The sequence below is a fragment of the Centroberyx gerrardi genome, chromosome 9, assembly GCF_048128805.1.
Source record: "Centroberyx gerrardi isolate f3 chromosome 9, fCenGer3.hap1.cur.20231027, whole genome shotgun sequence".
Classification (NCBI taxonomy): domain Eukaryota; kingdom Metazoa; phylum Chordata; class Actinopteri; order Beryciformes; family Berycidae; genus Centroberyx; species Centroberyx gerrardi.
This window is the reverse complement of record NC_136005.1, coordinates 22,360,527-22,387,403: the sequence shown is the minus strand read 5'-3', so window position 1 is coordinate 22,387,403 and position 26,877 is coordinate 22,360,527. Positions and strand designations below refer to the sequence as shown.

Genomic DNA, 26,877 nt, shown 5'->3' with positions numbered 1-26,877 from the left:
AAGCTCTACTTGTAGTTTTAAACTTTATTAAGTTTCTTCATAAAACACATTGCTTCAGCATGGACTGCGCTTTACAATGGTACTTTCCAAGTACAAAAAAAAAACAGGCTTTAGAACAAGTGTACACAATCAAGAGCAGAAAGAGAATCTGAACACAGAGATTTAAAAATATTGTAGTCAGGAATGATGTCATGGTCTCCAATCATGATTGAAATGTGGGATGAGTGCTTCATCTGGCGAATCGTCTCCCATGGATACCTCGAGAAGGAAATGCCTGCCCTGCAATATAAAATATCTTTTACACAAAGCCTGCTACACTGATGTAAAAACTTATGTACAGTGCCTGTATAAAATATGCAATGCAATTAATGTATGGAAAGGTTAATATCAGATTAAGTTTGTGAATTGTTATTTTTTTCCAACATTAAAACTCAATTATAATACACTGACATGTATTAAGTGCTATGCTCTGGGTAATCAAAATTAGAGAAAATGTTTTGCCAGAATGTGAGAGTGCATCAACAGAGACGGGGTGTGAGTGTTTGTCAATATCAGTAAAAAGCTTTACTCAGCTACTCCAATAAACTTTTGTGAAGCAGAAAATGTGAGCTGTGTGCATCATATGATAGCCGCCAAGCAGTATGTTGTATTGCAATTCATCTGCACCTGGCAGAACATTCACTACTAGTTAGTAAAGAGATTTATAAATCATCATTTAGTAGTCTCTTTTTAACAACATGGAAAGGAGTATCTAGTGGAAGAAAACAACATTTTTCAAGTCTGAAACATTAAGATAATATTCAAAAATCGTCATATTGTCAATTTTTTCTAATTGAAATGCAGGTGATCGATGTTAGCTCAATAAACACCCAATGGGAGAATCCCTTGTGTGTGTTTTAGAATGTTACCTCCTCTCTTGACGCGGCCACCGCGGCCACCGCGGTTCTCTGACCAGCGCTGTATCTGTCTGCTGGGCCCAGGTCTAGAGGGTTTAGGTGGACTGCTGCTTGTATCTAGAAAGACACAACATGGTAATCAAAACTGGACACTAACAAAGATAAAAAATAAAAAAATAAAAATAAGAAATTGTATAATACTGATAGATATTTAGGCAGACTAAATAAGTGGACCCACTTGGATTAAGACTTTAACAAGATCTGGTTTGCCTTCATACATTTGCACACATTCACAGCTGGGAGCTGCTCAGCTATGAGGCTATACTGTACCTGCAGAGCTGGAGGAGGGTTCCTGGCTGGTGGAGGGGAGGCTGGCCTCGTCTGAAGGCTGGCTAGGCTCCTCCAAATCCCCCTGGGACACCACAGGGTCCACCGACACTTCCCCACTGGACCTGGAACAAACACACAGACACAAAATGTCAAAATAGATATGAAAGTCTGAACAAATGATGTAGCCATGGAGGTTTTGCAGGTTTCAAATCACCAAATCTCAAGATGCACTTTAATATAAACCTGATGAATTTTAGAGTGAGTAGTGTGGCATTGAGTTTTTATATTTGATTCAACTATCAATATTGAGGGTGGAAAGGAGTTTATGAATTTTCAGTGAATAAACACACATTTCAGATCAGCCTTGAACTTCATGTGGAAACAAATACTGAACTGTAGTTGCAAGGCAGGGAAGTGAGCGTGTTGACTGGAAGGCTACGGGTTTGAATACCAAAGATATGATAAAAAGCTATTGAAAGATTGAAATAAAACAGTAGAGATGAGTGTATCTGACCTGTCGGTGTCTGGCTCCAGGAAGACGTCGTCTCTCTCCTCTCCTGTGCAGGGTCCTCCCGGTACAACCAGGCCTGGTGTGGACGTGCTCACCATGGGAACCGACTGGGAGGCGTGATCTGTTCCGTCAGGGAGAACCTCGGAGAAGATTGTTACTGGGGGAGACGGACATGAATGCAAGATTAAACTATTAAACTATGTTCATATCTCAGTGACAACACATTGCCAAGTATTTTTTGGAACGGGCTGAAGAGTTACTGATAAACAAGATGGGTTTCTTGAGAACCTGACATGAATAGTTACTGGACATGAATAGTTACCTGGTGCTGCCACTTGTAGAGGTGTGGTGGGAACGCTGCGCCCACCAGACTCTTCTTCATGAGCTGCGAGGAACAGAGGGCTGTCATACATCCCCAGACCTACAGACACACACAGTGCTTTATGATTATAATTTACAAAAAAACATTCTCATTATGTGAAAAAAGCAAACAATTTATGAACAATATAAACGCACCAAAAACACATTCAGTAACAGCAATGAAAAACAGGAGGACAAGGGTGGTATAGCAGAAGGGGATAGAGAATCATGCCGGGGTGTGGTGCAGAGTTTCCTCTATCATGAAATTTGGTGGGGCGGTTCACCGTGCTTAGAGAGACTCCTTCCCAGCTGAAGGGCTCTTAGTGTTATTTTCAAAAGAGAGCTTTTGTGTCACATGGACTAAACACGTTTCACAGGCCTTTCAAGTAATGTCAAGAAAATATCCTGGGGAAATCATGTGGTAGTGAAGTACCTCCTTGGGACGCGAGCTGTCCCAGGTCAGAGTGGGAGGAGGAGCTGGTCTGCGGCATGTCCTCTGGAGTGCCAAACCTGAAGCGGGGCACACCGGCCACTTGGGGGGAACTGGCACACACAAACAGAGAGGAATCACACAGAATGCTACTACAGACTACAGGGTGATTTACTACCAGTAACAGTCATGTTAGTTTATTTTTTTTGTAGTAGAGTACCTGAAAGGTTTGGGACAGATACCTCTGCACAAAATATGAATTTTGGATTAGTTTTGGACTTCCTGGCATATTAGCATGTGTGTGCGACTTACTGGATGGCCTGGTCAAAACCATCAGAGCGGTGCGGCACCACCAGAGTGGGAGTGCTGGGGACCATCCTGTCATCATCATCAAAGCAGTGCTGCTGCAGAGAAAGACATGCGCAGAGAGAGTAGAAGTTTAAGAGCTCCATTGACATTTATATAATTAGAATAACTGGAATAATCATAATCTCTTCCTCATGTTCTCTGGTTATAGATGGGACTTACAGCACTGCTGGCCATCCCAGGTGTAAGCTGAGGGACTCTGTTCACTGACTGGCGACGAATGGGGATACGCTGTAAGATTACACATTTAAACAATGCTTGTTAGCAACACACAAGTAAAACTTGTTTCAATGTTTCATGATTGCACTTAGTGGTCAACTTTCCCTACAAAAGGACAGGCTACGGGTTCACAGGGGTGAAGCTCTTTTCCTGGTCATTCATACCTGAACCTGAGCGGGTGGCCCCAGTTCTAGCATCGGGGGTGGGTGGGTGTTCAGGCGGGAGGGCAGCTGGTGCGCTGGTCTCCGTGGCGACTGGGGCATGCGTGAACCGGAGCTCGTGATAGGTTGTTCTGTGCAGAAGGCCTCCATCGTGCCCTCAACTAAAAAAGGAGTAGAAATTTGCAAATGAGCAGAGGTCTATTTTTCTTTTAAAAGAGCTGCGAAGGGGTGGCTGCTGAGAGACAATCAGAAAATCATTATTACAATATGTTTTTTTCCTCTCTATGTTTTAAGTGATTCATGTAGTCAGACCTTGCTTTGCACAACGAGGACCACAATGGAAATAAGTAGTTTTGACTTTATTGTGTGCTAAATTCCTCGACAATTTTACTATATATATGTGGTTATGGCCTAAGGGCTATCAACCATGTGTATATTTTAAAATCTGTCAAATTAAATCAATCAATCCATTCTCTGTAGCAGTGTTTGTTAAACTAAGGTTCAGCACTGTTGGATCACAGGCCCTATATCTGGTTGGTCCCCACATGGAAACAGTAACCTATGTTCTTATGAGTCTGGGGCCCAAGCCTGTCTAATTTACTCAGTTTGGATGTTAGCCAAACAAAGTTTAAGAAACCCTTACTATTTCAAAATAAAAGCAACCTTTATGTGTCCTAGATGAAAATGAACTCTGTTTGACCAACAGATCTACCACTCTTCCCTTCAGACAGACAACAACATATTACAGCTTTCTCAGTCATCGTGAAGTGGTCAGATAACTAACTGGATGGCGGGACGACTGTGAGTGTATGTGGAGAGTTTGGGGTGGATGCATATGTGTTTCATAGGGTTTCCTGGATCTTACAACTGGGTGTCTGGGAGTCAGCCGGCCGTTGGGTGGAGTCAGACGCCCCCAAACTCTCCTCTGTCTCGGTGCCTGGGTCTGTGACATCAGCCCCCTGAGAAAGGATGAAGGTAGGAAAAAAACAAAGAGACAGAATAAAAGAGGAAGGGGGTGGCAAGAGAAAGGAAGCAAAGGAACATTTTAAAGGGAAAGATGGAAAAATAGAGAAAGAAAATGAGAGAAGAAAGAGGAAAAGTGAAGGTGAGAAATAAAGAAAAACAGAGGAGCGGGGGGCATGATGGGAGACAAGTTACGGGACGGTTCCCACACACTATGGCTGCCAGGCTATACTGGCGGAGCACCACATACAGATTATGATTCATTTTCTCCCTACAGAGAACAAAGATGCCCTTCAGAGTTCATAAAGAGTTCCCAAATTCCCATTAAATAGCAGCCTCTCGTATACTTACATAGTTCAGAGCAGGGAAATAACAGTCCAATCGATTAACAAACAACACCAATGAGAAAAAGGCATGTAATGAACTTTTCAAAAAGGAACATCTGTATACTTAAATCAATGCAGGTGTCACACTTATTGGCTAAGCTTTTGGTCTATCATCAGATGAAGATTGTACAGAATTTAATGTTTTTTCTAACAGTATTTTAAAGATGTAGAATATGTATGTAAAGATGTAGCACCTTAACAAAGCGCTCATGTGTATAAAACTTTGTCTGACATCAATATGTTCTGTTCCTCTGTAATAAACTTTAATCATCCTGCCAGTTGGTGTGTGCCTTTTCCTTCAAGTATCTTTCAGATCCCTCCAAAAAGCAGAGATCAACTAATTAATGTGTTAAACTAAAAGTTATGGTTAAATTTAGGTCCGCATACTTCCAAACTAAACTAAAGCACTGGACAGCGGGTTGAGGATTCTCCACTCTGACCCATCTTCAGACACCGCAGATTACAAATAAGGCCGGTTTACTTTCCCTTCTCAGACACCGACTCATCCAACTGGACACGTGCATGCGTGCACAGGACTAGGGCAAAAGGTAAACAACTAAAGTCACACACAGCTTGTACACAGACAGACGGAGTTACGACACAGGGGTAAAACGCAAGTGTGACAGGGAAATGAGACAATGTGGAAAAACTGAGTCGGTGGGCAGAGGAGGGTGTGTGACAGTGTGTAACTGAGTGGGTGGGTCAGTGGGAGGAATTATCGTGGAATACTGGAAACGATAGTGTTCCGGATGAGGGAGTGTGTAGGTCAGAGTTGTAACTGTGTGTGTGTGTGTGTGCGCGCGCATGTGGCAACCGAACCTCTGTATCGTCTCCCTCGTAAACCTCGTTGCCGTCTCCGCTGCCCTCGTTACTGTCCTCTCCTTCCTCCCCCATCCCTCCATCGTCCTCATCCTCATCTTCTTCATCCTCCTCCTCCTCATCTTCATCTTCCTCTTCATCCTCCTCATCATAGTCCTGTGTTGAGCAGTGGTCAAATCAGTAGCGGGAAGAAAACATTTTCAAAAGAGAAACTGACACACACTGATGTCTAATTCATGTTGCCTTGTAAGATGCTCTCCTTAATCTGGCTAATGTAAAAGAAAATAGTGTAGTTATATACAACTGTAGAATAATTAGAATCATAGTTTCAACTGCGTAGTTTAACTTGACAGTAGCATAATTACCATGACATTCTATATTTAAGGCGATTCTATTATGATATTCGGCTCTGCTGCTCCAGAGAAATCCCTACCTGCTCTTCTTCCTCCTCGTCCTCTTCTTCCTCTTCCTGGTCGTCCTCGCTCTCTGTGTCCGTTACTATGACGATGACGTCCTGCTGCGGCTGGTCAGGGGTGTCGGTGTGGGCCAGGGTGACCTCTAGCTCCATAGTGACAGACTGGGAGGGTCCCCCCTCGTCGCTCTCCTCCAGCACTGGAAACTCCTCTCCCTGCAGGACCAATGGAAAGCACGTATAACATGCATTCTTCATATTTCCTATCAATATTTCCACATCTTTGCAGCTTCAACTGTATTTGTCAATAATTCATGAATAACTTACATCTTTCTTAAAAGGTGCTACGTGTAGCATTTTCAAACACCAATATATCAATATTAGATAATTTGTGATATTTTAGTATAATTACCGCACACAATGTAAAATGCAATGTAGATGCAGGTAGATCTTTTTGGCAATGGTCTCATTTGTTAACAGTAATTATACTGATGTCTCAGAATTAATGTGGTAATGATTTACTGTTAAAATGCTACATGTAGCACCTTTTGTTTAATAAACAAAGCCAAAAGATATGAAAGAACTGATATTCAAAGGACAGATTGCGATTTATTTAGGTAATATAGTCGTGTAATAATAGTACATAAACTTGGTTAATAATAATAAATGGACTATGGCTGACCTGGCTGGCTTCTAGACTTTCTTGAGCGTCTGTTGGCACCACTCCCTCTGCCTCAGTGCTGTCCTCAGCCAGCACCTCCTCCTGAGAGGAGAACACACAACACTGAACACTCACAGAACTGCATTAACAATCTTCAGATCATGGGGAACAATGAAAACACTCGATTATTTTTCAGTGTCATTTAAAGTGTAACATTAATACACAGAGTACAGTGTTTTTTTTTCATGCTCACCTCAGGGCCGACCCTCTGGATGATGCGCAACTTCTTGGGGATTGGGGGTTCGGAGGAGTCGTCCTGGGTTGTATCTGTGTCAATCACCATGGTGGTGCTGTCCTCCTCCTCGCGAGGCCTCTTGGACATAGTGGAGGTTCCTGGTGTCGCTGAAACTGGAGATGGGGCACAGGGTTAGGCGAGATTATCTTCTCTGATAGTTATGTACAGTTTTCTCAGACATAAAGTATGTGTTCATACTGGACAGCTAGAACAGCAATGTGGGATTGTACCCAAAGTGTTTTTCAAACTGTAGTAGCCAGTACATAAAATGGCGTTTTGATTGGATTTTTTCCCCACCTGCTTGACACAAATTTGACATTTAAGTTGCGGTATAAACATGGAAATTGATCTTTCAAAGATATGTAAAACAGGAGTCTGTAGTGCAAATCCAAAATCAAGAGTCCATTATAATCTGTACAAATGCCTGTAACATTGATGGTATTTAACACGATCATCAAGTATCTCTTTTTAAACTGTACTGCTCCTGGCCGAATATTTTCTCAAAATACAACTATATTGAAATGTATAATATTTCATATAAACCTTTAATTTTCCCAACTTTCAAAAAAATACACTCTCTCACCAGTCCCAAACACAGCTGAGGTGGAAGGCCTCTCCACCTGTGAGCTGGGTGCTGCCTCCATCACCACGGGTGGCGGCTCCTGACTTGCTGGCTCTGCATGGGGCTGGCTCTGTTGCTGCGTTGGCTGGACGAATGCGGTGGCCTGGGTCTGGGTCTGCTGCACAGTCAGCATGGGGCTCGCTAAAGTGGTTTGGACGTTGGGGCTGGTAGAGCGCACGGAGCCGCTGGCACTACCGTACACAGTCACATGCTCCACTGGCGGGCCTTCGGTAGACTGCATGGCTGCAGAGGGGTAAGAGTGAGTGGGAAAGTGTTTCAGCTCATGCGGACTCAATTAAAGTTAGAAAAAAGTGAGCCACCTGTGCCCCAAAAAAAATCCCTCTGTACACATGGACTGGAGAAGGTTTGCATTTATCAAGTGAGAATTTACTAGCACAGCTTTTGTGACTTGACACTCATCTCAAGGGGCAATTCTCCTTTGGTTGACTGGTTTCCCGTCTCATTAGTCAGACTTACCTTCCTGGGTCTCCACCTGTGTGGTGGGCATTACAGTAGCGGTGGGTGTCGGGGTGGGTACGGTGGCTGGGGTGATCATGGGCCTGATGCTTGCCCTTGGAGTGGGCTTGTTCCCCGGGTTGACAGGCTGCTTGCTGCCAGTAGCCACAAGAGGCGTTGGCTTAATGTTGGCAGTTGGGGGCTCAGAGGTACTGGCACTGAGAGAAACAAAAAGCAGGGCATGAATAATGAGTTTTCTGGTGCAAATGAACATTTAACATGGTCAGAATAGACAGAGCAAGCAAGTGTACCAAACATCAAATATGTACAGGGCATAGTACAACTATAGAAGTAAGTAGAGTCTGTTTACTTCTATACCCCCACTGTGCGTTTAAGTGTGTAAACTTATGAATGATAAATAATATAACTGAGTGCATCATACCTGCCCCTGTCTGCAGCTGGTGTAGTCTTCAGGCTGATCTGTCTCTGCTCTGTGCTCCTCTGCTGCTCCTGGGTCTAACATTGGGAGAGAGGGACAAATGTGATGATAGTTCGACCGCCCCTGCAATTACTACATATAGCTTTTCAGTAGTAGTAGTATTCGTATTAGTAGTAGTAGTGGTGGTAGTAGTAGTAGTAGTAGTAGTGGCGGGACCAACAACAGATAGTCCCAGGGTCTTTTGTTTTGGCTGAAGACAAAAATCAAAACATTATTTAAACTATTATAATGCTTTGCTCTACCAGACCATATTATTAAGCCATGAGAGGCCATGCTTTACAGTGATTGTGGTTCATTGCTGTTATAAAATTGGCAATGACGCACAATTGTATTAAATAAGAAAAAAATTCAAATGTTAATAAAATCTTTGATTTATAATCAATTATAATTAAATAATGATTCAATAATAATAATAATTCAATGGCATTGTTCCAGGTAGTGATATTGTTCTTGAACAGCAGCTGAACAATGTGGTTGCCACGTGACACATTGTTTTTCATTTGTGCACGAATATTTAAATTAACTGTTGTGTGGTCACAGGTGTGGATTTACTGGGTATTTTACAACATGTTTCCAACATGACTCAGCCAAGCAGAACTCAGGACGGGAATTATCTGTTTTATATTGGTAGTTTTACAGTTACTTGTAAAAGAAAAAGTAGTAACCACAGCCGAGGAATACCCCTGTATAAAGGGCACTGCACCGCCTACTCAAAACAAAACCAATTAACATCACATGTTGTGTCATGTATTTCCCGCTCACTTTGAAAATACAGTGTGTTGACAGTCATTTTGTTATGATTTCAGTCGTTTTGTTAGGATTTAACTTTTGGCTATAGTTGATGGAGCATCCTATGTAAACTTTAAAGGAAAGTTAAACATACCATTGCTTCCCATATCCTGTCTGTGAAAACCAGGCTGTACCAAGTAGCTCACCTTGCTAGGTCCTGCCTCAGGGGGCTCGTCTCTCTGCTCCTGTCTCTCCTGCTGGCCTCGCAGGTCTCTGAGCTCCCTCTCCTGCCGGCTCAGACGGCCCTCGTACTGGGACTTGAGCGCACTCACTCGCACATCAAGCTCCTCACGCTGCTGCTTCAGCTCCTCGTTCTCCTTCTGCAGCTGGTCTTTGTTGGCTGGACAAAAATGAATGAGGACTGTGATTAGAATAAAACAAACAAGCAACAAAACAATTGGAAAAAACAGGAGTCCAAAAAAGCGTGAGTTACAGAGTAGGCTTGAAAAATCCCTTTTCTGAAAATAAATTAAACAATTAGCCATTATTATTATGACAGGTCTTGATTTACAGTGATTTTACAACAGCTAGGAGGCGTTGTTAAGCTTGTGCAAAGTGGTTTTTACATAAAACTGCTGTCACACCATTGCAATGACAAAAAAATAATGGAGTGTAAATGTTTAATAAATCTTTTATTTTTAACCAGTAATAATTAAATACATATAATAATCAAATGTTATTCATCTATCAATCAATATGAATCTTAAACTCTAGCTACACAAGTGTTTGCTCATTAGCCATGCACTCACGGATGTGCTTTTATCAGGTATTTTACAGCATCAAACGTGACTCAGCCAATCAGAACTGAGGACTGGAACTATGCATTTTATGATAATAATGCACATCAATCATATTTAAAGAATTAAGTGGGTCTTAACACAATGAACGGAATTTCTTAAAACTTCTCGTATAGTGATGCTGGTCAGGAATCAGTTTCTTTTTTCAGGTCATAACAAAACGGATGCTCAAAGTAGATATGGTCGGTTATCTAACTCTTGTTTTAAATGCATTGGTGGAATATCAGGGACACCTTGCCCCAGAAACCCCGTCCTCTCACCCATGAGCTGGTTGATTTTCTGCTTGGCGCCCACGAAGGCCTTCCTCGTCTTCTCCTCCTTGTCGGCCATCTGCTGTCTCAGCGTGTCCTCCTGTGAAGCCTTGTCCTGCAGCTCCTGCCTCAGCCTGGCCAGGTCCGCCTGCAGCCTGGATGACTGTTCCTGGGCGCTGCGCACCTCAGCCTCACGCTCCCCAACCACCTAGGGAAGGCCAGGAGGACACGGTATCAATGAATGTAGGCAGGAAAAGCAAGCATACTGATTGGGTGGAATGGGATCAATGCAAACCTTAGCTGATTGTTTAGCTAAAGATTAATAAACAGCATTTATTTTGGTTCACTTGTTGAGGTGACACGTGGATACATAAAAAAATAAAAATTAAAAAAATATCACCATCCATCATTTGTTTTCAACCAGCAACAACAGATTTTATACATAATAAAAAAATATGTAAGACTATGGAAAGCTTTCTCATGCGATTCTCCATCTACTCTACTCCACCCAGGTCTTAACACACAGTCTCCACAGTCTTAACATTTTGTTGACTCCGAGGTTGACCAGCTGTCCCTCCCTAGTTCTGAGTCAGACGTGATATTAAATTGTTTTCACTTTGTGGGGTCAGTTTCTGCTGGGAATCTCTTTTTATGTCACCCTTAGATAAAGGACAATAAGATATTCAACTCAAGAGAGCAACTGAGCAAAAAAAGCCCAATGAGGTCAGGATTACACAGGGCGCTTTTTTCTCATACTCAAATGCAAAGTGCAACTGTGAGTGTTGCTAGCAAGCACAGCTTGTTGCTATGAAACACAAAGTTTGACAACAACTTGCAAGCTATCATTAGAGTTAGTCAGCTAATATGAAGTAACAAAGGGGATAACGTGTCCAAGACGCAAGGTGGATAGTTTGGAAGAGACCCGCTGCGACCAAAAAAACAAAATCATATGTCTGACCTTGTTGAGGTTTTCCAGCTGTCCCTCCACCTCTCTGGTTCTGGTTTCAGCCTGGCCCAGGGAATCTCTCAGGCTCTGCAGTTCCTGGACTGAAGCTTGACGAGCCTCTTGTTCCAGTGATGGGCCTGCCGCCGCCTCAGCTACCAGCTGGAGGAAACACAGTATGACATATTAGTGTTGGGTCAAACCAACACAAGAGTAGTGGCCAGTCGACTGTTCATAATGGATCTGATTACTTCCACCTTGCATTTGAGAGGGACCTCTGTGTGTAATGCACACAGAAAAGATCCGTTCCCTTTTCTCTCACCTTGTCATGTTCCACCTTGAGCTCATCGTATTGCGTCTTGTAGCGGCGTCCAATCTTCTTGACCTGGGTGATGGTACGCATCTTCTCCTGGAGTTCCTGATTCTTGACATCTACATCCCTCTTTAGGGAATTCCTCTCCTCAGTTATCTTATTGGTATTGTCACGCAGGCTCTGTACCTGGCTCTGCAGGGAAGTCACTGAACCACCACTCCTATGGAAAGAAATTATCAATGTTCATCAGTCAAAAATCAGGTAAAAATTAGAGCACAAGAAATTTTATCACATTAATTAACAGACCTGTTGTAACAGTTTGCCCATATCACACATAGGAATATGCTGGTTCTGTGTGTCACTCTCAATTACAATTCAACAGTTGAGCCATTAGCCATCCCTCACCTGGCCACCTCTGCTTTAAGTCTGGCGTTCTCCTCAGTGAGCTGCTGGATGCGTTTGAGGTGCGCCTCCTTCTCAGAGTGCAGACGCTTGTACTCCTCTGGATCTGAATCTTTCTGCTGGCTCACCAAATGCTGGAGAAACATGAGCAACAAACTCAGTGCACTGAAACTTCTGACCCATCTTAGACATCATCAACGAAAAATCATCAGAAAAGTACAGTGTGACCAACAGTACACAATATTTGGAAAAAGTTTGATAATGCTGAAACAGGAGATTTACTGCATATATACTTTTTTTTGTTTTTTCTAACAAAAAATGTTAAATTCTTTAATTGCAATATATGCTCAGCTAGGCAATATGATATTTTACATTGGGTTAATGTTACAATATTGCCACAATATTAGGAATAAAAATTGAACAGAGCTGCCTTATTATTTCTTCTCAACACAAGATTAAATTAAATTAAAGAGTAGGAGGACAAGCTACTTTGCTTCTTCATCATGAAACTGATTTGTGAATTTTATCATCCAGTTACAGATGTTGCAAATTTTTTCCTTATAAGCAGCATTATATGGTAAATTAGTGTCTGGCTGTTTCACTGACCTGTGTCCGAGCCTTCCAGCGCTTGATTTCCTCTTCCAGAATCTTCTTCTCAGCCTGCAGCATGCCGCTCTTCTCACTCAACTCAGAGTTAGCCTGCTGCATCGGCAAGATGTCCGACTCCAGCTTACGCACCTGAAACACACAGAAGGAGAGCCAAGACCCAGCAAATTCAATTAATCAGTAAAACCTATTATAGTGCTGCACACCCACTTTCTCAACAATCATTACAAATCTAGATTCAAACTGATACCTTAGCCTGGGTTTGCTGCAGTTCTTGCTCCACCCTGTCCTTCTCTTCTCTCAGCATCTTGTTGGTCTCCATCAGGATGCTCATGGTCTCTGTCTTCTTCATCAGCTCGTCGTGCTGAGCGAGGGTCTTGGCCGTCACCTGGGTCAGGTAGCAGAGGTCAACAGATGAGTACAGGACTATCATTCACATACTGCATCTCTACCATGTGCTGCAGTTTGAGTCCTAGTGGCCAGGTTAGACTGATTTTTTTTGTGTTTTTTTCTTTGTGTATTTTATCATATTTTTTTTCATTTTTATGGGCGCCAGCCAGGGTGGCCTAGTGGTGAGAAAACTGACCTGCATCCTCTCCCTTGCGGCGCTCAGGCTGTCCTGCACCTCCTTCAGCTCTCGTTCCAGGTGCTCCACCCTCAGACGGTGACGCAAGCTCTCCCCTTGGGCCACCTCAAATCGAGACTCTGCGATCTCCTTCTCCCGGCGCACAAACCTGGGATGGAGGATGGATAGGATGTCAAATATAGAGAGGGAGAACATGGAAGGACAGGCGGGAGACATTTGTGCCTATGTGTGTTTTATTTTGTGCGTGGGTGTTTTTTTGTGTGTGATTTGATAGAAAATAAAGGCTAACATGTTTTACCTGAGTATCTCCAGGACCTGGTCTTGAGATTTGCCCTCCTCAGTGAGGGAGATGTTCATAGGGCTCTCACTGGCAGCGCGTTGCAGATTGGCAGCCATCTTGCTGCTCATCGCCTGGATTTGCTCGTGGAGGAGGGTATTCTGCCTCTGTAACTCCTCACTGCGGCTCCCCACCTTGGACATCTCCTCCTGAAAGATAAGGAAAGAAATTTAGGATTCAAAACGCAACTGTCTTGACAAAGGGGGCATGACTACTCTGAGTTGTATACACTGAAATATGAAGTTACCCTGGTTTAAATTTGTTTTGTTGTTCTCGACTACATCTGTCCAACAAGTATCTAAGTATCAAGTACAAAGTATCTACATGACAATAAAACTTTCTCCTAACTTAACCATCTGCACAAGATGCTAACTTGTCGCTGACATTCACTGATCATTTTGAAAAGAAAACAATGAAGACCAGAAAAGTGTCAGATCACCAGCAACACACTATCTCCATTCTGAAATTGACATGAAAGATTTTTTTCTATATTTCTCTGATTCTGTCTGTCACCTATCCATCTATCTAGTCATCTCTACTACCAACCTTGAGGATCTTTTCCTGCTCCTCCCAGGAGACTCTGGCCTCCAGCAGCTGAGCGCTGACCCTCTGGGCCCGCTCCTCCAGCTGGTGTCTGAGCTCGACGGCCTGCAGAGCCTGAGCCTTGGCAGCCTGGAGGGCCTCCACGTCCGCCGCGTGCAGCATCATCTCCCGCTCGTACTTATCTTGCGCCTCAGCTGCCAGCTTAGCCTGGGGAATGGGATAAGGACATTTAACATACGTCTTTGCCCGGAGCAAAATCACCATAATTAATCTTACTTAAGAAAGAGGTTGCACATTTTTTTTTAAATGAAGTATATCCAGCAACTTGAACTTGAAGAATTGTGATTGTAGTATGATTGTAGTTAGGGCTGCAACTAACCATTATTTTCATTATCGATTAATCTATTATTTTTTCATTAAATCATTTAGTCAATAAAATGTCAAAAATAATGACAAATGCCTATCACAGGTTACCAGAGCCCAAAGTATTGTCTTAAAATTGCTTGCTTAGTCTGACCAGCAGCCAAAAAAATCCACAAAGTATCCAATTTATAATATTATGAAACAGATAAATGACTAAAACGATTAATTGATTATAAAAATTCTAATTGATTAATTTTCTATCAATTGACTATTCATTTCAGTACTAATTCTAGTCATGTTGCCCTGAAACACAATAGTGTATAACCTGCTCCTGGCTGTCCTGTACAGCCTGCTGCTGCTGGGCTGCAGCTACTGTCACTCTCTGCAGCGCCTCCTGGTGGTCTGCCTGGGCGCTGCTCAGACTCCTTCTCAGCTCGCTCATCTACAACACACAACAAATGAAAATGCAGTAGTTTTCAGCATACTTACTCATATAATGGAGACCAAAAGTAAATACCAAGAAAAATCTCAGAAAGCCAAATGTGATAAGTTAGGAAGAAAATTGCACTCCTGTGTTTCATACAAAAAAATGTTCTGCCCATTATTTTAGGAAAGTTTACAGCAACAATCTGATTCATGATGTGAAGTTCTTGCTTTATCATTTGCTATTTTGGTATACCTGCTCCTCCATAGAGGCCAGGGCTCGCCTCTTCTCCTCCTGCATCTCTTGCCTCTCCTTCTCTGCTTCCAGAAGCTTCCCCTCCAGCTGCCGGTGCTGCTCCTCAGTCTCCTTCACACGGGCCTCGATGGAGGAGCGCACCTGCTCCGTCACCTGCACACAGACCAGAGGAAAACAGGATGAGGACAAGAAGGCCAAAAACAGGGGGAAAAAAGAGGCTGATAGTCTTTATTGATATCTAGATAATAATCTAAGACTGATTATGCCTCGCACAACAATGCAAGAATTCAAAATGACAAGTTATTGTCTGTTTTATGAAAATTTGCATAATAATGAAGGGCCATGAGTCGTGCCGACTATCTTTTTTGTCTTGAATATTGTCTGTCTGCAAACCAGAACCTTAAATTTATAAATGTATGTATGAACTGTACTTCTGCCTCCTTCATGTGTAATACTTCATGGGCTCAATGGAGGATATATCATTTTTTTCATCTTCAACTTTTTGTGATTGCTGAGGTATACTGATAAGCAGTTTGGGCTAGTGTCCTGATAGCAGCCCCCCACCTGTTTCTCTTTGTCCAGGGACTCTTCCAGGCTCTGGGCCATGCTTCTGTACTGCTCCATAGAGGAGGTGGCCGCCCTCAGACTCTCTGTCAGCTCTTCAGTCCGTGTCTCAGCCTGCCGCAGACGGCTACGCAGGTCCTCCCTGTCCTGATCTGAACCCTGGAGGCCTGAAGGTAGGGAGGGGAGAGTTGTGAGTGGCACAATTTGAAAACACTACAGTTAGTATCGGCTGCATGAAAACAAAGGGGGGAGGGCGGATGAAGACAAGGATGGAACCTGCGACTAATGAAAATACCATTACACTGTAAATTGTGCATGCATAAAAACCACAAACATTTCAAAGAGCACCGCTTAGACATTTAATTTGGCTCTTTTACTAGGTCTTGCTTCATATAAACCGCTATAACAACATCAGCTAATGAGAGCATGGCTGCTCACGTGCAGCATTTTCAGAATTAACATGTCTGTTATTTCCTTCCCAAAAAGAAAAGCAGCATGTAAATTTTGGTGCAAAATAATTACGCAGGCAATGACTTTACAATAACCCATAAACTATTTGACTTCCTATGACTAGAAACTTTTCAAGCTATGCATTGCCTAACTTTGTGGTCATAGGATTTGATGACAACCTTGGGCTCCGATGAAAACACTGCATTTAAGTGTGTATCTGTGTGCATTCCTTTGTGTGTGTGTTGTACTCTTTGTTTTATGTACTTGTCTGTCTGTATGTGTGTGCGCTCACCTCTGAAGCCCACAGTGGGTGTGGAGGGGGAGCTCAGGGTGAGACGTGCTTCGCTGCTGCCTTGCTGCAGCCTGAGGGCGTTGACCTCCAGCTGGGCAGCATTCAGCAGCTCCCTGGTCTTCTGGTGCAAAGCCACCTGGGTCTCCAACTGCCTCTTAGCATCAATCAGCTGGATCTGTGTATGCAAAATGAGAAAAACGGAGATATGAGGTGAGCAAACAAATTAATTCACTGTTCAGTTTTATCTCAAACTGTTTTCATGACCCTTAGGCCCAGTGTTAAGAGACTGAATTTCTCCCACTGGGTACCTGGCTCAACAAAAGGCAGGAAAAAAAACACATCAAAGTGTTCTTCAAAGACCATACAGCTGTGGATGACACATAAAAAGGAGATAAATCAGTCTATGCTTTGATTAAGCAAAGAGCCATGAAAGGCCAAGCTTTACAATGATTTTAGGACAGCCAACAGTCTGTAAGGTACCACACAAACTACAATTCTCATAGCTGTACTAAAACCACCATAAAGCATGGACTTGAGTGGCCAATTGTTTTTCATAAAACAGCAGTAACACACCACTGTAATAAAAGGAATGCATATAATGCATATAAGAAGTAAATAACAAAATGTTATTCTTCTGCTGAGCAATACGTATGATTATCCTTTTTACACATACGTAGCGGTATGCAGTCAAAGGTGTGCATTTATCAGGTATTATAAACAACCTTTGAATGTGCAGGCAATCAGAACTGAAGCGGAACTATCCGTTTTATGATAGCAGATATGCTTACTTCCTGGTTTCTGCTGAGCAGGTGGCGCTGTTCCACCTCATGCTCCAGCCTCTTCTGCAGCTGGGAGATCTCCCGCTCCTGCTTCTCCAACTGGTTGTTCAGACGCTGACGGGTATCAGTCTCTGAGCGCTCTAGTGTGGCCTAGAGGAACATAGAAGTTAAAATGATTGGACTGTGTGTGTCTGTACACTTTCTAGTCTGGCTGGAATAGGATAGTAAAGTTACAAAAGTTTGAAAAGAATGTAGCATAACTGTAAGGATACATTTCAACTTGCTGTGTACATGAATGAAAGCAGAGGAGAAGGAAAACCTTGCTGAAAAAGAATATATATGGATATGTATGGCTTTGAGCTGTATGTGTGTATGTACAGTATGTGTGTGTGTGCGTGACAGTGAGTGAGAAATAGCACACTCTTAAATGCAAATGACCTGGATGGCCTGGACGTTGGTGAGCAGCAGGTTCTGGCTGCGCTGTTGGCTCAGGACGGTCTCTTTCTCCTGAATCAGCCTGGACTCCACCAGCTTCAGCATGTCTTTCTCCTTACGCAGGCTCTCAGCGCGACCCTGAGAGGGAGGAGGAGGTAAGTCCAAATGTTTTGCAATTCCTCATAAAAAGCACTCAAAACAAAAAAAATCATAACCAGCACCATTATAATTCACCTCAGTGTTGAAACACTAATACATAAGAACACAAACAAACCTAATACATAAGAACACAAACAAACTTTAGAGACAAACTAAGCCAACAGAAAAGCAAACGGAAAGGACCGGATGATGGCACACAGACAAACACACACACCTCAGCCATGGTGAGTTTCTCCTGGGCGGCTCTCAGGTCCTGATTCAAGGTGTGGATGGTCTGCTCATTCTTCTGGGCGGCAGCAGCCATCTTCTGTCCCTTCTCTCTGAGGGAGGCGATCTCTTTCCTGTAGCCCTCAACGTTGTCCTGCAGCATCTCATACCTAACATCATTGTGAGATGGAAGACATTTTGTCAATGGCCTAGACTCCTAGGTACTATTTAAATATCAAATGCAATTACTGACAAGACAGACGTAAGAAAATAGGTCTCTTAAAAAACACAACACAGTTGCTTGACCAAAAATGATTCCCATCCTATAAAAACATCCCTGGTCATGATTTCACCCTTACCTCTTGGAAGCAAACTCCAGCTGGGTGGATGTCTTGGCATTCTGGGAGCGGAGGTCGGAGAGCTGCTCCTGCAGCTTCTCGTTCTGCTCCGTCACCACCTTGTCACTCTCCACACGCTCCTTCTTATAGGTGGAGAACACCTCCTGCAACTGAAGATGCAACCAGACATTTCTATTACATATCAAGGAAGTAATAGTTCTTACTCTACGAGTAAAAATACTGATCTGTAACTAGTCAGTCCCCAGTAGTATGAGTGCTAGCATGTTGTAAATGTTTTAATGAGTTGGGGTCCAGGGTGACACTGAATTCACTCCAATTGGGTTGTGGGCTACAAAAGTGCAAGAATCCCTGCAATATGGGATGAAATAAAAACCGGGGACACGTCAGTGTGGACATACTGCCATCTAGTGGCACACAGTGTATAACATTCCATTGAGTGCGCTCATTAGTTGCAGTAGGTGACATTGTCCATAAATACTGATCTAGGGACAGTTTTGCCATTTCTTCAGCAATGAGACAGAAATATGGATGGCTGAACCCTTGTCAGCACTTCGCAGGACACTCAAGACTTGGAGGCAGTTTCATTCTCATGCAGCATGTCAGGCACTGTTCTGTATGTGGCATGGGATATGCAAACTATATTACGCTCTTTAACAAATGACGTTTAAACAAATTGAATAAGCATCTCACTGTGTGACAAATGTGGAGCTCACCTGTCGTAGAGCTGCCTTGGCCTCCAATGCCTCAGCAGACTCTGTTGCCAAGGAGACCAGTGCAGTGGGTGTTGCTGTGGTGGGGGTGGCTGCTGGTGAGCGGCGGGGGGTGGAGGTCAGGGAGAACTCCTCGGTTGCTGTACCTTGAGGACAAAAACCCAGGTAATCGGTAAAGATGTGGCAGAAGGGAAAGCACTTTCTGAGACCACACACACACCATACTGCACAGCCTTATTCAAGGAAGATGTCGATATCAACTGTATTGTGTATGTTGTGTGCAAAATAGATTACAGGAATGTGATTAGGAAAACAATAGCAGGTGGTGGGGTTAAAAAAAATCATGAAACTCCATAGGAAAGCTCTTATTGACTGGTGCGCAATGAGAACAATCTAAAGCTCAAAGTTTGGTAAAACTTATGCAAAAAATTGTTGGGCACCACAATCTCCCATACCCTTAAATGGGAGATTAAACATCATATTACAAACCTTGCCACAGAAAAATCACTGGCTAATCTCCCTGGCTAAAGTCTATTGTACATCTCTTTGCAAAGTAAAAAGCTGTTTGCGTTACCTTGCTGAGGGAAGCTGACTCCAGTTGCCTGAGCCAGGAGCACACGGTACATGTCCCTCTGCCTCACAATGGACTCAGTCATCTGTATCTGCTGGCTGCGCTGCTCCCTCAAGGCCTCCAGCTCAGCCTGGGCTTTCTCCAGACTCTGCTCCACTTCACCGCGCCTAGGACACAGGTTCATTTAGACTAGCTTAATTGGCAATCCTTCAAATCACAAGCAAAACACACCCGAGTTTTACCTGCGTATTCAAATAAACCACCTAAGCACCTTTTTAATACCTTCAGGAAATTTTGAACCACAAGCAAAATAATCTATTATTTTAGTCTACTGACCAAGTGATGCAGCAGTCAGGCTCATAGAGTCTTTATAGCTATAGCAATGGCAAATGCGCAGTAATGTTTTTTGAGATTTTTGGAACTGACCCATTTAGACTAGTTGCTGGTTGCAGCTTAAAAAAAAAAAGAAAATCAGCACACATCCTAACTCACTTTGTGCCAACCGCCTCAAATTCCTCCTGCTCTTGGGTGTCACCGAGCTCCCTGAGGGCCACCAGAAGGCGCTGGTTCTGCTTCTGCAGCTCCTCCACGCTGCGGAAGGTCACCAAGTGCTGGCTGATCACCTCTGACGTGCTGCTGATGTCGGCCGAGCTCACCTCCTCCTCCTGAACCACATGGTTTCCACGAGCCTCCTCCAGCTCGATAAGCAGTACGCGCACCTGGCAGGAAGGATGGCTCATAAAATAAGAATCAGGAGGAAGCCGATTAATTATACCTTGATGTCTTCCTGACCCGAGGAGCTTAAGCTGGCTAAATCAGTATTGTCTTCTTAAAAACATTTAACACTCACTTAAATTTGCTTTCATGTCATGATCTGTTACCAAAAACCACCCCTGATAACTGCATGTTAAGGGCTAACCCACCTGTTGGGCCATGTCTGCCAACTGCAATTCAGACCTCTGGTTGTCTCTCTCCAGGACAGAGGAGCGCTTGTTAGACTCATCAGCCTCCTTCTGCAGGCGGTGCACCTCCTGGAACGAACACACAGACAGACGCATATAAAAATTACTCAGTACTTTTAAATGCATATATACATTATTTAAGACAAGCTTTACAGCAAGCAAACATGCTGTTCTGTCTGATCAGTATTGTTTTACCTGTTTTTTTCACTAAGAAGACCACATTGCAAGATTCTGTATGTGCCATAAAAATGTAATAACACACACACATTTTATGATCAAGACAGCACAAACAAACAAGGAAATAATGGAGGAAAAACAGAAAAACATGAAACTCATACATAAAACAACTGAAGTCGTGATGACGACTGAATAATCCCATCCCTGCACACATACACACTGCTTGTCTGCATTACGCACCTTGACAGCCTGCTCCAGCTTGGTGGACAGACTGGCCACTGACTTCTGCATGCGCTCGTGCTCGTCCCTTTGGCGTTTGAGGATGGGGGCCTTGGCTTCCACTTCCTGCACTATGTCATCCAGGTACTTGTTGACCCGCTTGTTCTCCAAGCGCTCCAACTGCAGCTGCTCCTGGCTCTCCACATACGCTGTATACAGCTGGCCAAAAAAACATTAGAAGGAACAATTCAGGTCACAGTAGGATACTCCAAAGGGGCATCATAAGCAGAGAGGAGGTAATAATGCTCACCAACAGTTCTCCAATGTTTATTAAAGAACCAGCAGCTCCTTAAAAGTGCTGTAGCTGTTGTTCTTCAAATAAACATGGACTGTTCCTGACCACTGACACCTCATTTCTCTGTGCGCTTCCTTTTTGGAGTGTTTTGGAATCTACCGTTTGTTTGGGCACACACAGCAAACATTTACATATTATAGGTGTTTTTCCTACACTGTGAGGCGTTTCCAAATTAAGACCAAGCACAGGCTAAACCCCAATTTGGACTACAAACTCAATGCTTCTGGACATCAAGTGAAATTGGAAATCCATCTGTGGTGGTCCACTGCATCCCATCAATAGCAAACTCATTATTCTAACAAGCCACTGCCTCAGACCCATTTCTAAGTTCTAAGGATTGTAAGAGGAAAGCCTGCAGTTTGGACATTCAAATTCAGCAGTAGATACCTCAGTCAGCTTCATGCCAGGTTTTATCTTGGCTACAGCGGCTGCTGTTGGGGACATGGTTGTCATTTGCTCCTCTGACAGCAAGCTCGCACCGGCAGGCCCTGGAAATACAACAATTAGGGCACAAATCAAAGGGTTATCCTCTACGCATTTAAAACTCTTCTGTACAAGGCTTGGTGTCCGCTAAATCAGGATGTGGATTTCTTTTCAAATGCAAATGTCCACAAATGAAGACCAGTCCTTAGTGATGCCATCAGGACAACTGAATAAACACCCAAGGAAAAGAAGCAACCTCAATAGAATATGTCTCCACACTGAAACCCACATTGGACTGACCTCTATGTTTAGAGTCTGACAGCAGTTCATTGGCGTTGTCCAGCTCTTTCTCAAGGCTCTGGATCCTCTCCCTCAGCTCAGCAGCAGTCTTTTCTTTGGCACCATTCATCTCCTGCAGCTTCTCCTCGAGGGCCTTGTTTGCTGCGGCGGAGAGAGGAAATAGAGTTGTATTAGTCATTAAGTGATGCCAACAATTGTAGACTCATCAGAAAAAGCACAAAGATAAACAAACATAATTCAACAAAGTCAGACCAGCTATGGGGCATATAGGACAGGTCAGAAAGAAACTGCACATCCACTTTACCAAATATTTGTAACTATGCTACAGAGAAGTGGGACTGAAAAGAGGGGTCCAAAATGCAATGTAGTGTGGTCTCCACAAATTTAGCATGAGTTACACTGGGAAGATCTTGAACCAGATGTGACCAGGACAACACCAAAAAAAGCAGGAAAACAGGAATATCTGTTGGAAATGAATGGGGAGTTGTGTGTCCAAGACTGATTCTAGGAAAGAACACGCCTTCTCTCTCTTTCTGAATAAAGGACAACTGTTTAATAAGGGGAAGGGTAGTTCTGTGGTTGCCACACACCTTCTCCAGCATCCTTCAGCAGCTTATGCAGCTCCTCCACCGCCTGATTCAGCTCTTCACTCTTCGCCTCAGAGTCTGCTGCTGCTCCCTGCAACCACAAGATCAGGGTTAGTGTTGGCAAACTACTGGCAAAGGAAATAAGTGATGATGTGCATAACACAGCGTTTTGCTCATATGGTGAATTTGAAGCTTGACAATAAAACCACAGAACAAAGAAAGATCTTGCACCCATTACATCACCACAGCACTCCGGATAAGGAGAAATGTACGCCAGTGCCGTTTCACTGTGACATGTCTTGATCAAAATTCTTCTTAAAGTACAAACCTTGTATAAATTGGACAGCTTAATGTTGGCATTCAGCTCGTTTCTGAACTTTTCCTCCATGGTGGCCTGTTGCTCCTTGGCCTGGAATGGGGAAACATCCAGTCACATCATAGATCTCCCCGTACTTCAATAATTAAACTTACACAGGGACAATAAAAAGTTGATTTTGACTCCTATGTGACCCTGATCTAGGGCTGGACGATATGGTTGAAATCAATATCACGATAATCATAAGGGTTTTTTTCAATATCGATATATATGACGATATGGCTCACATAAGCAAAATCAAGTTAAATAATCAAATTAATGCTCATCATATTGAACCGAATGGTAATGTTTGGTGTGATGTCAAACTAAACTGAAATTTTCACATAATATTCCTACCATACTTCATTTTGTCTGAGTTTCTAAATAAAATTAGCTTGTTCTCATCAGTTCAGACAGCAGAATTGTGCGTCTCGATATCCCAAAATCACCATATATTCACAATATAATCCCACTGAAAGACGATAAATGATAATATTGAATTATCGTCCAGCCCTACCCTGATCTTTTTATTGTAGAATAAACATACCAAAAATTTGATTAGCTGTCCCTGTGCAAACAAAGACAAAATGGCAACTTCAGGGAAGCTATAAGAAACACCACACACATACTTCTTTCAGTTTGCTGATTGTGTCTTCAGCCTGCTTCTGAAGATGGACATTTGAAGTCTTCAAACTGGCTACTTGGTCTTGGAGTCTGTTCAACTGGAAATTACAAACACACAAAAAAAAACTCTATTGTGAGATTAACATGGCATATGGCGGCAATCATCCACCACTGAAGAAAGTGGTTACATTGTGTAGTAGTAGTTTTGACGAGGGTTTGAATGAAAGCATATATTCATCTTTAAAAGTCCCAACTCCTTACCAGGTTGTTAACACAATTAGTTCTTGATCAGTTTACCTAGTACATGAATATGTAAATAAATAAACTGAAGAAACATGCCTCATCTTCCTTGTTCTCCAGGCTGCACTTGAGCTCCAGGATGTCGTTACCCTTCTGACGGGACAGAGACAGCAGTTCCTCACTCTTGGCCTTCAGCTCCTCATTCAGCCAAGTCGTCTGGCCATTCAACAGCTCCTTCTCCTGTTCCATACGCTTCTCCCTGTACTGGATGGGCAATCCACCGCAGCATAGTTCAGTGCAATGCAATTAATTTCAAATCCTGTTGTCTCACAAGATTTATGTTTACAAAGCAAGGCATTAAATCTATTTTATCAAATTAAAATAATAAGCAACACAGTTCAGCCACAATAACTAAACATGGGAATCACATTCATCTGCTGACATCTGATTTGTTCTTTCAGATGATTCAGTATGGCTGACCTTTATGTTGACCTCTGCTGCTTCAAGCTCGTCTAGTTTCATTTGCAGCCCCATCTTGGAGGCGCTCACATCCACCAATTTGTCATTGATTTGCCTTACGTCATCTGGTGGGGGAAAGAAAACAGGACAAGTGCTAAGTCCAAGGAATTGTTAGTATGTTTAACTGTTTATAAATGAACCTGTGTATATAGCCAAGTTTTAATAGATGCCTCCTTCATATGAATTAATTTGTCCATACCATTTAAATGCTCCACTTCCAAGGATCTCCTCTCCAATGTTCGAACCAGCTCTCGCTTTTCTGCCTCCAGTTCTTCTTTGGCTTTTGACAGCACAGTCTAAAACATAGTATGTGTTAGCTTAATCATAACAGTTGTAGGTAAAATGTTGCAAAGCTTGCAAAAGTAAAGTTTATTGTATTGGCTATATCTGCAGTTGGGGCAGACATCCACATTCCCCCAGTCAGCTTGACAAACTACTCTTTAAGAGTTGTTTCCTGGTCGACTATAAATGTTATCAGAGTTATCTTATATTTCCCAGGACATTCCTGTCTGAAAGTATCCCAATAAGAAATTCTGAGTAAACAAATGCAAACAAAAAGTGTTTCTTGCAAAACACTGACATGTCACCATGTCAGTGTTTCTATTTTTGTCAACAGGACAAAGATATATGCTTTCTTTTGACAGTGTAGGTACTATAATAGGTAGTAGTACATATGAAAACAGAATAGAACTGAACAGAAATATAGCTAAAAACAAAGCAATTGATTAATGCGTGAGCCTTCTTATTTGCCTTACCTGTTCTGATGACAATCTCCCTTGGGAAGTTTCATATTCCTTGTTCTTCTCACGCACACCTTTTAGATCCTCGTCTAATGGGGAGATTTCAAGAAAGAACAAATCCTTAAGTAATACAGCAAGGAGGTGCTGGCCAGCTGGGTCAGGCTAAGATGAGGTATAATGACAGAACAGAAAAAAATCCTGTCTCACCAAGCTTGGAGAACTGCTCCTTCAGTTTATGGTGTTCCTGAGTCTGGGACACAAATTCTTCCTGGCATTGTTCAAGTCGTTTCACTTTCTCGAAGAACTGTTGTTCTGTGGGGGGAAATAATAAAATAAACACAAATAAATAAATGAATAAGTTAGCTAACTTATTAGAAGTACATTGTCTGATACTGGTTTAAGTTAGCTAACATTAGCTAATTTAGATAGTACTCGTCTGACACTTGTTTACGTTAGCCTGTTATCTTAGCTTGACCAAATTACCACAGCCGTTGACTGACAGATTAAATAGTTCATCTTGGGAGGTTGGTATGGTAATAACGTTCAAAGCAAAGTCATTAACGTTACAGTTCACCAACATGCGTGCGTGGTGAGCATAGCAAAACACAGTAGTCTGTTCAGGGCTACGTTAGCTAGCTAGCTAACGCACGTTCGCTTACTGGCTCAATAGCAAGCAATATCTTACCGCTGTCAACTCTAAATTGCTCCTGTTGTGCTTTCAAAGAATCAATTTCATATTGCTGATCCGAAAGAAACTTCTCGAGTTTATTTTGTACTGCTTTCGGTAGTTTAGATATCTCGGATCGCTCCAGCATTTGCAGTAGTACTGCCGCCATTTTTTCCGACGGCAGCTGTCCGAGCAGGCGCAGTTTGCGATTCGAGTTTGTCAGTTTCCTTGGAGCATTGTGGGAAATGTAGTGGTTTAACGTTAGGCTACTCGTGTCAACAGTACAGTGTTCAAAATATATTTCGAATAAATGCCATCTATATGTACAAATATTTTGGGCAGATTTTTTGTATAGGCCTTTTGTGTGAATCACATCTCCAAACATATCCCCAAGTTATGTGCAGTGTGGGTCGAACAATTTCTTCGAAGGCCTCAGGTAAGACAGAATTGACACAGGAAAAAGAATGTCAGAAAATTACACGAGATGTATTTATTCACGTTAGGCCTATGTGCATTCAAGGTTGACTAAAGAGGGAATAAATATTAATCCCTTCCCATTCCTGCTGGCTGCTTCAGTCAACGGGGAAGGGAATGGGCAATTTTAATGTCAGAAGATGGCGCTAATGCATTATTCTACAGCACAGAACTCTCTCTCTCTCTCTCTCTCTCTCTCTCTCTCTCTCTCTCTCTCTCTCTCTCTCTCTCTCTCTCTCTCTCTCTCCCTCTCTCTCTCTCTCTCTCTCTCTCTCTCCTCTCCTCTCCTCTCCTCTCCTCTCTGTGTTGTTGGGTAGTACTGAATGCTGGAGAGACCAAGGTTCTGCATTCCTGGAAAGTCCAGGATGACCAAGCAGACCAAGCTAGGTCAGGGTCCAGTTATATCAAGGTACAATACAATACAATACAGCACAGTGCAGTAGAGTACAGAACAATGCAGTACAGCACAAAACACGATGATACAGTCCATTCTCATGAGGCAATTAGGGTTGAAACCTTAAAGAGTGTATATCATAAGCCAAATAACTGTAAAAGACATCAGGTTCAAGCTGCATTTTCAAGAGGTTTAAATGGCCATGATGCTCAGTATTGTCAATGTGAATAGACTATTACGAGATAAGCCCTGGGTCTCTCTTCCTACCCTGTTAGCCAAGCACAAAGCCTTAGGTACAAATAATATCCTGCCAATATTAT

General features: G+C 42.8%; 1 protein-coding gene across 3 annotated transcripts; it reads right to left on the bottom strand.

Annotated features, from left to right (window-relative positions):
• Window positions 1-13: 13 nt before the first annotated feature.
• tprb (translocated promoter region b, nuclear basket protein) lies at window positions 14-25,876 on the bottom strand. 3 transcript variants are annotated; one of them, XM_078285555.1, is made up of 51 exons: window positions 25,708-25,876; window positions 25,230-25,334; window positions 25,038-25,111; window positions 24,482-24,578; window positions 24,244-24,347; window positions 23,863-24,027; window positions 23,529-23,621; window positions 22,873-22,953; window positions 22,548-22,635; window positions 21,958-22,098; window positions 21,622-21,722; window positions 20,901-21,098; window positions 20,445-20,552; window positions 20,014-20,240; window positions 19,525-19,688; window positions 18,954-19,096; window positions 18,241-18,389; window positions 17,889-18,051; window positions 17,519-17,653; window positions 17,090-17,230; window positions 16,302-16,476; window positions 15,560-15,726; window positions 14,996-15,148; window positions 14,642-14,758; window positions 13,957-14,160; window positions 13,372-13,559; window positions 13,074-13,221; window positions 12,738-12,875; window positions 12,488-12,619; window positions 11,885-12,015; window positions 11,489-11,699; window positions 11,182-11,328; window positions 10,233-10,431; window positions 9,322-9,515; window positions 8,330-8,403; window positions 7,909-8,105; window positions 7,393-7,674; window positions 6,768-6,922; window positions 6,536-6,616; window positions 5,875-6,069; window positions 5,442-5,597; window positions 4,139-4,232; window positions 3,277-3,434; window positions 3,056-3,124; window positions 2,840-2,931; window positions 2,531-2,640; window positions 2,060-2,158; window positions 1,741-1,894; window positions 1,227-1,348; window positions 909-1,013; window positions 14-279 (listed from the first exon to the last, which is right to left on the bottom strand). In XM_078285555.1, the coding sequence occupies exons 1-51, from the start codon at window positions 25,856-25,858 to the stop codon at window positions 230-232; spliced, it is 7,125 nt and encodes a 2,374-aa protein (XP_078141681.1). In that variant the 5' UTR covers window positions 25,859-25,876; the 3' UTR covers window positions 14-229. The 3 variants fall into 3 exon arrangements, with proteins under 3 accessions (XP_078141681.1, XP_078141679.1, XP_078141680.1); XM_078285553.1 differs by lacking the exons at window positions 23,863-24,027; window positions 24,244-24,347; window positions 24,482-24,578; ... (1 more) ...; window positions 25,230-25,334; window positions 25,708-25,876 and having other exon boundaries at window positions 15-279; window positions 23,529-23,617; XM_078285554.1 differs by lacking the exons at window positions 23,863-24,027; window positions 24,244-24,347; window positions 24,482-24,578; ... (1 more) ...; window positions 25,230-25,334; window positions 25,708-25,876 and having other exon boundaries at window positions 15-279; window positions 2,840-2,928; window positions 23,529-23,617.
• Between the last annotated feature and the right edge of the window lie 1,001 nt (window positions 25,877-26,877).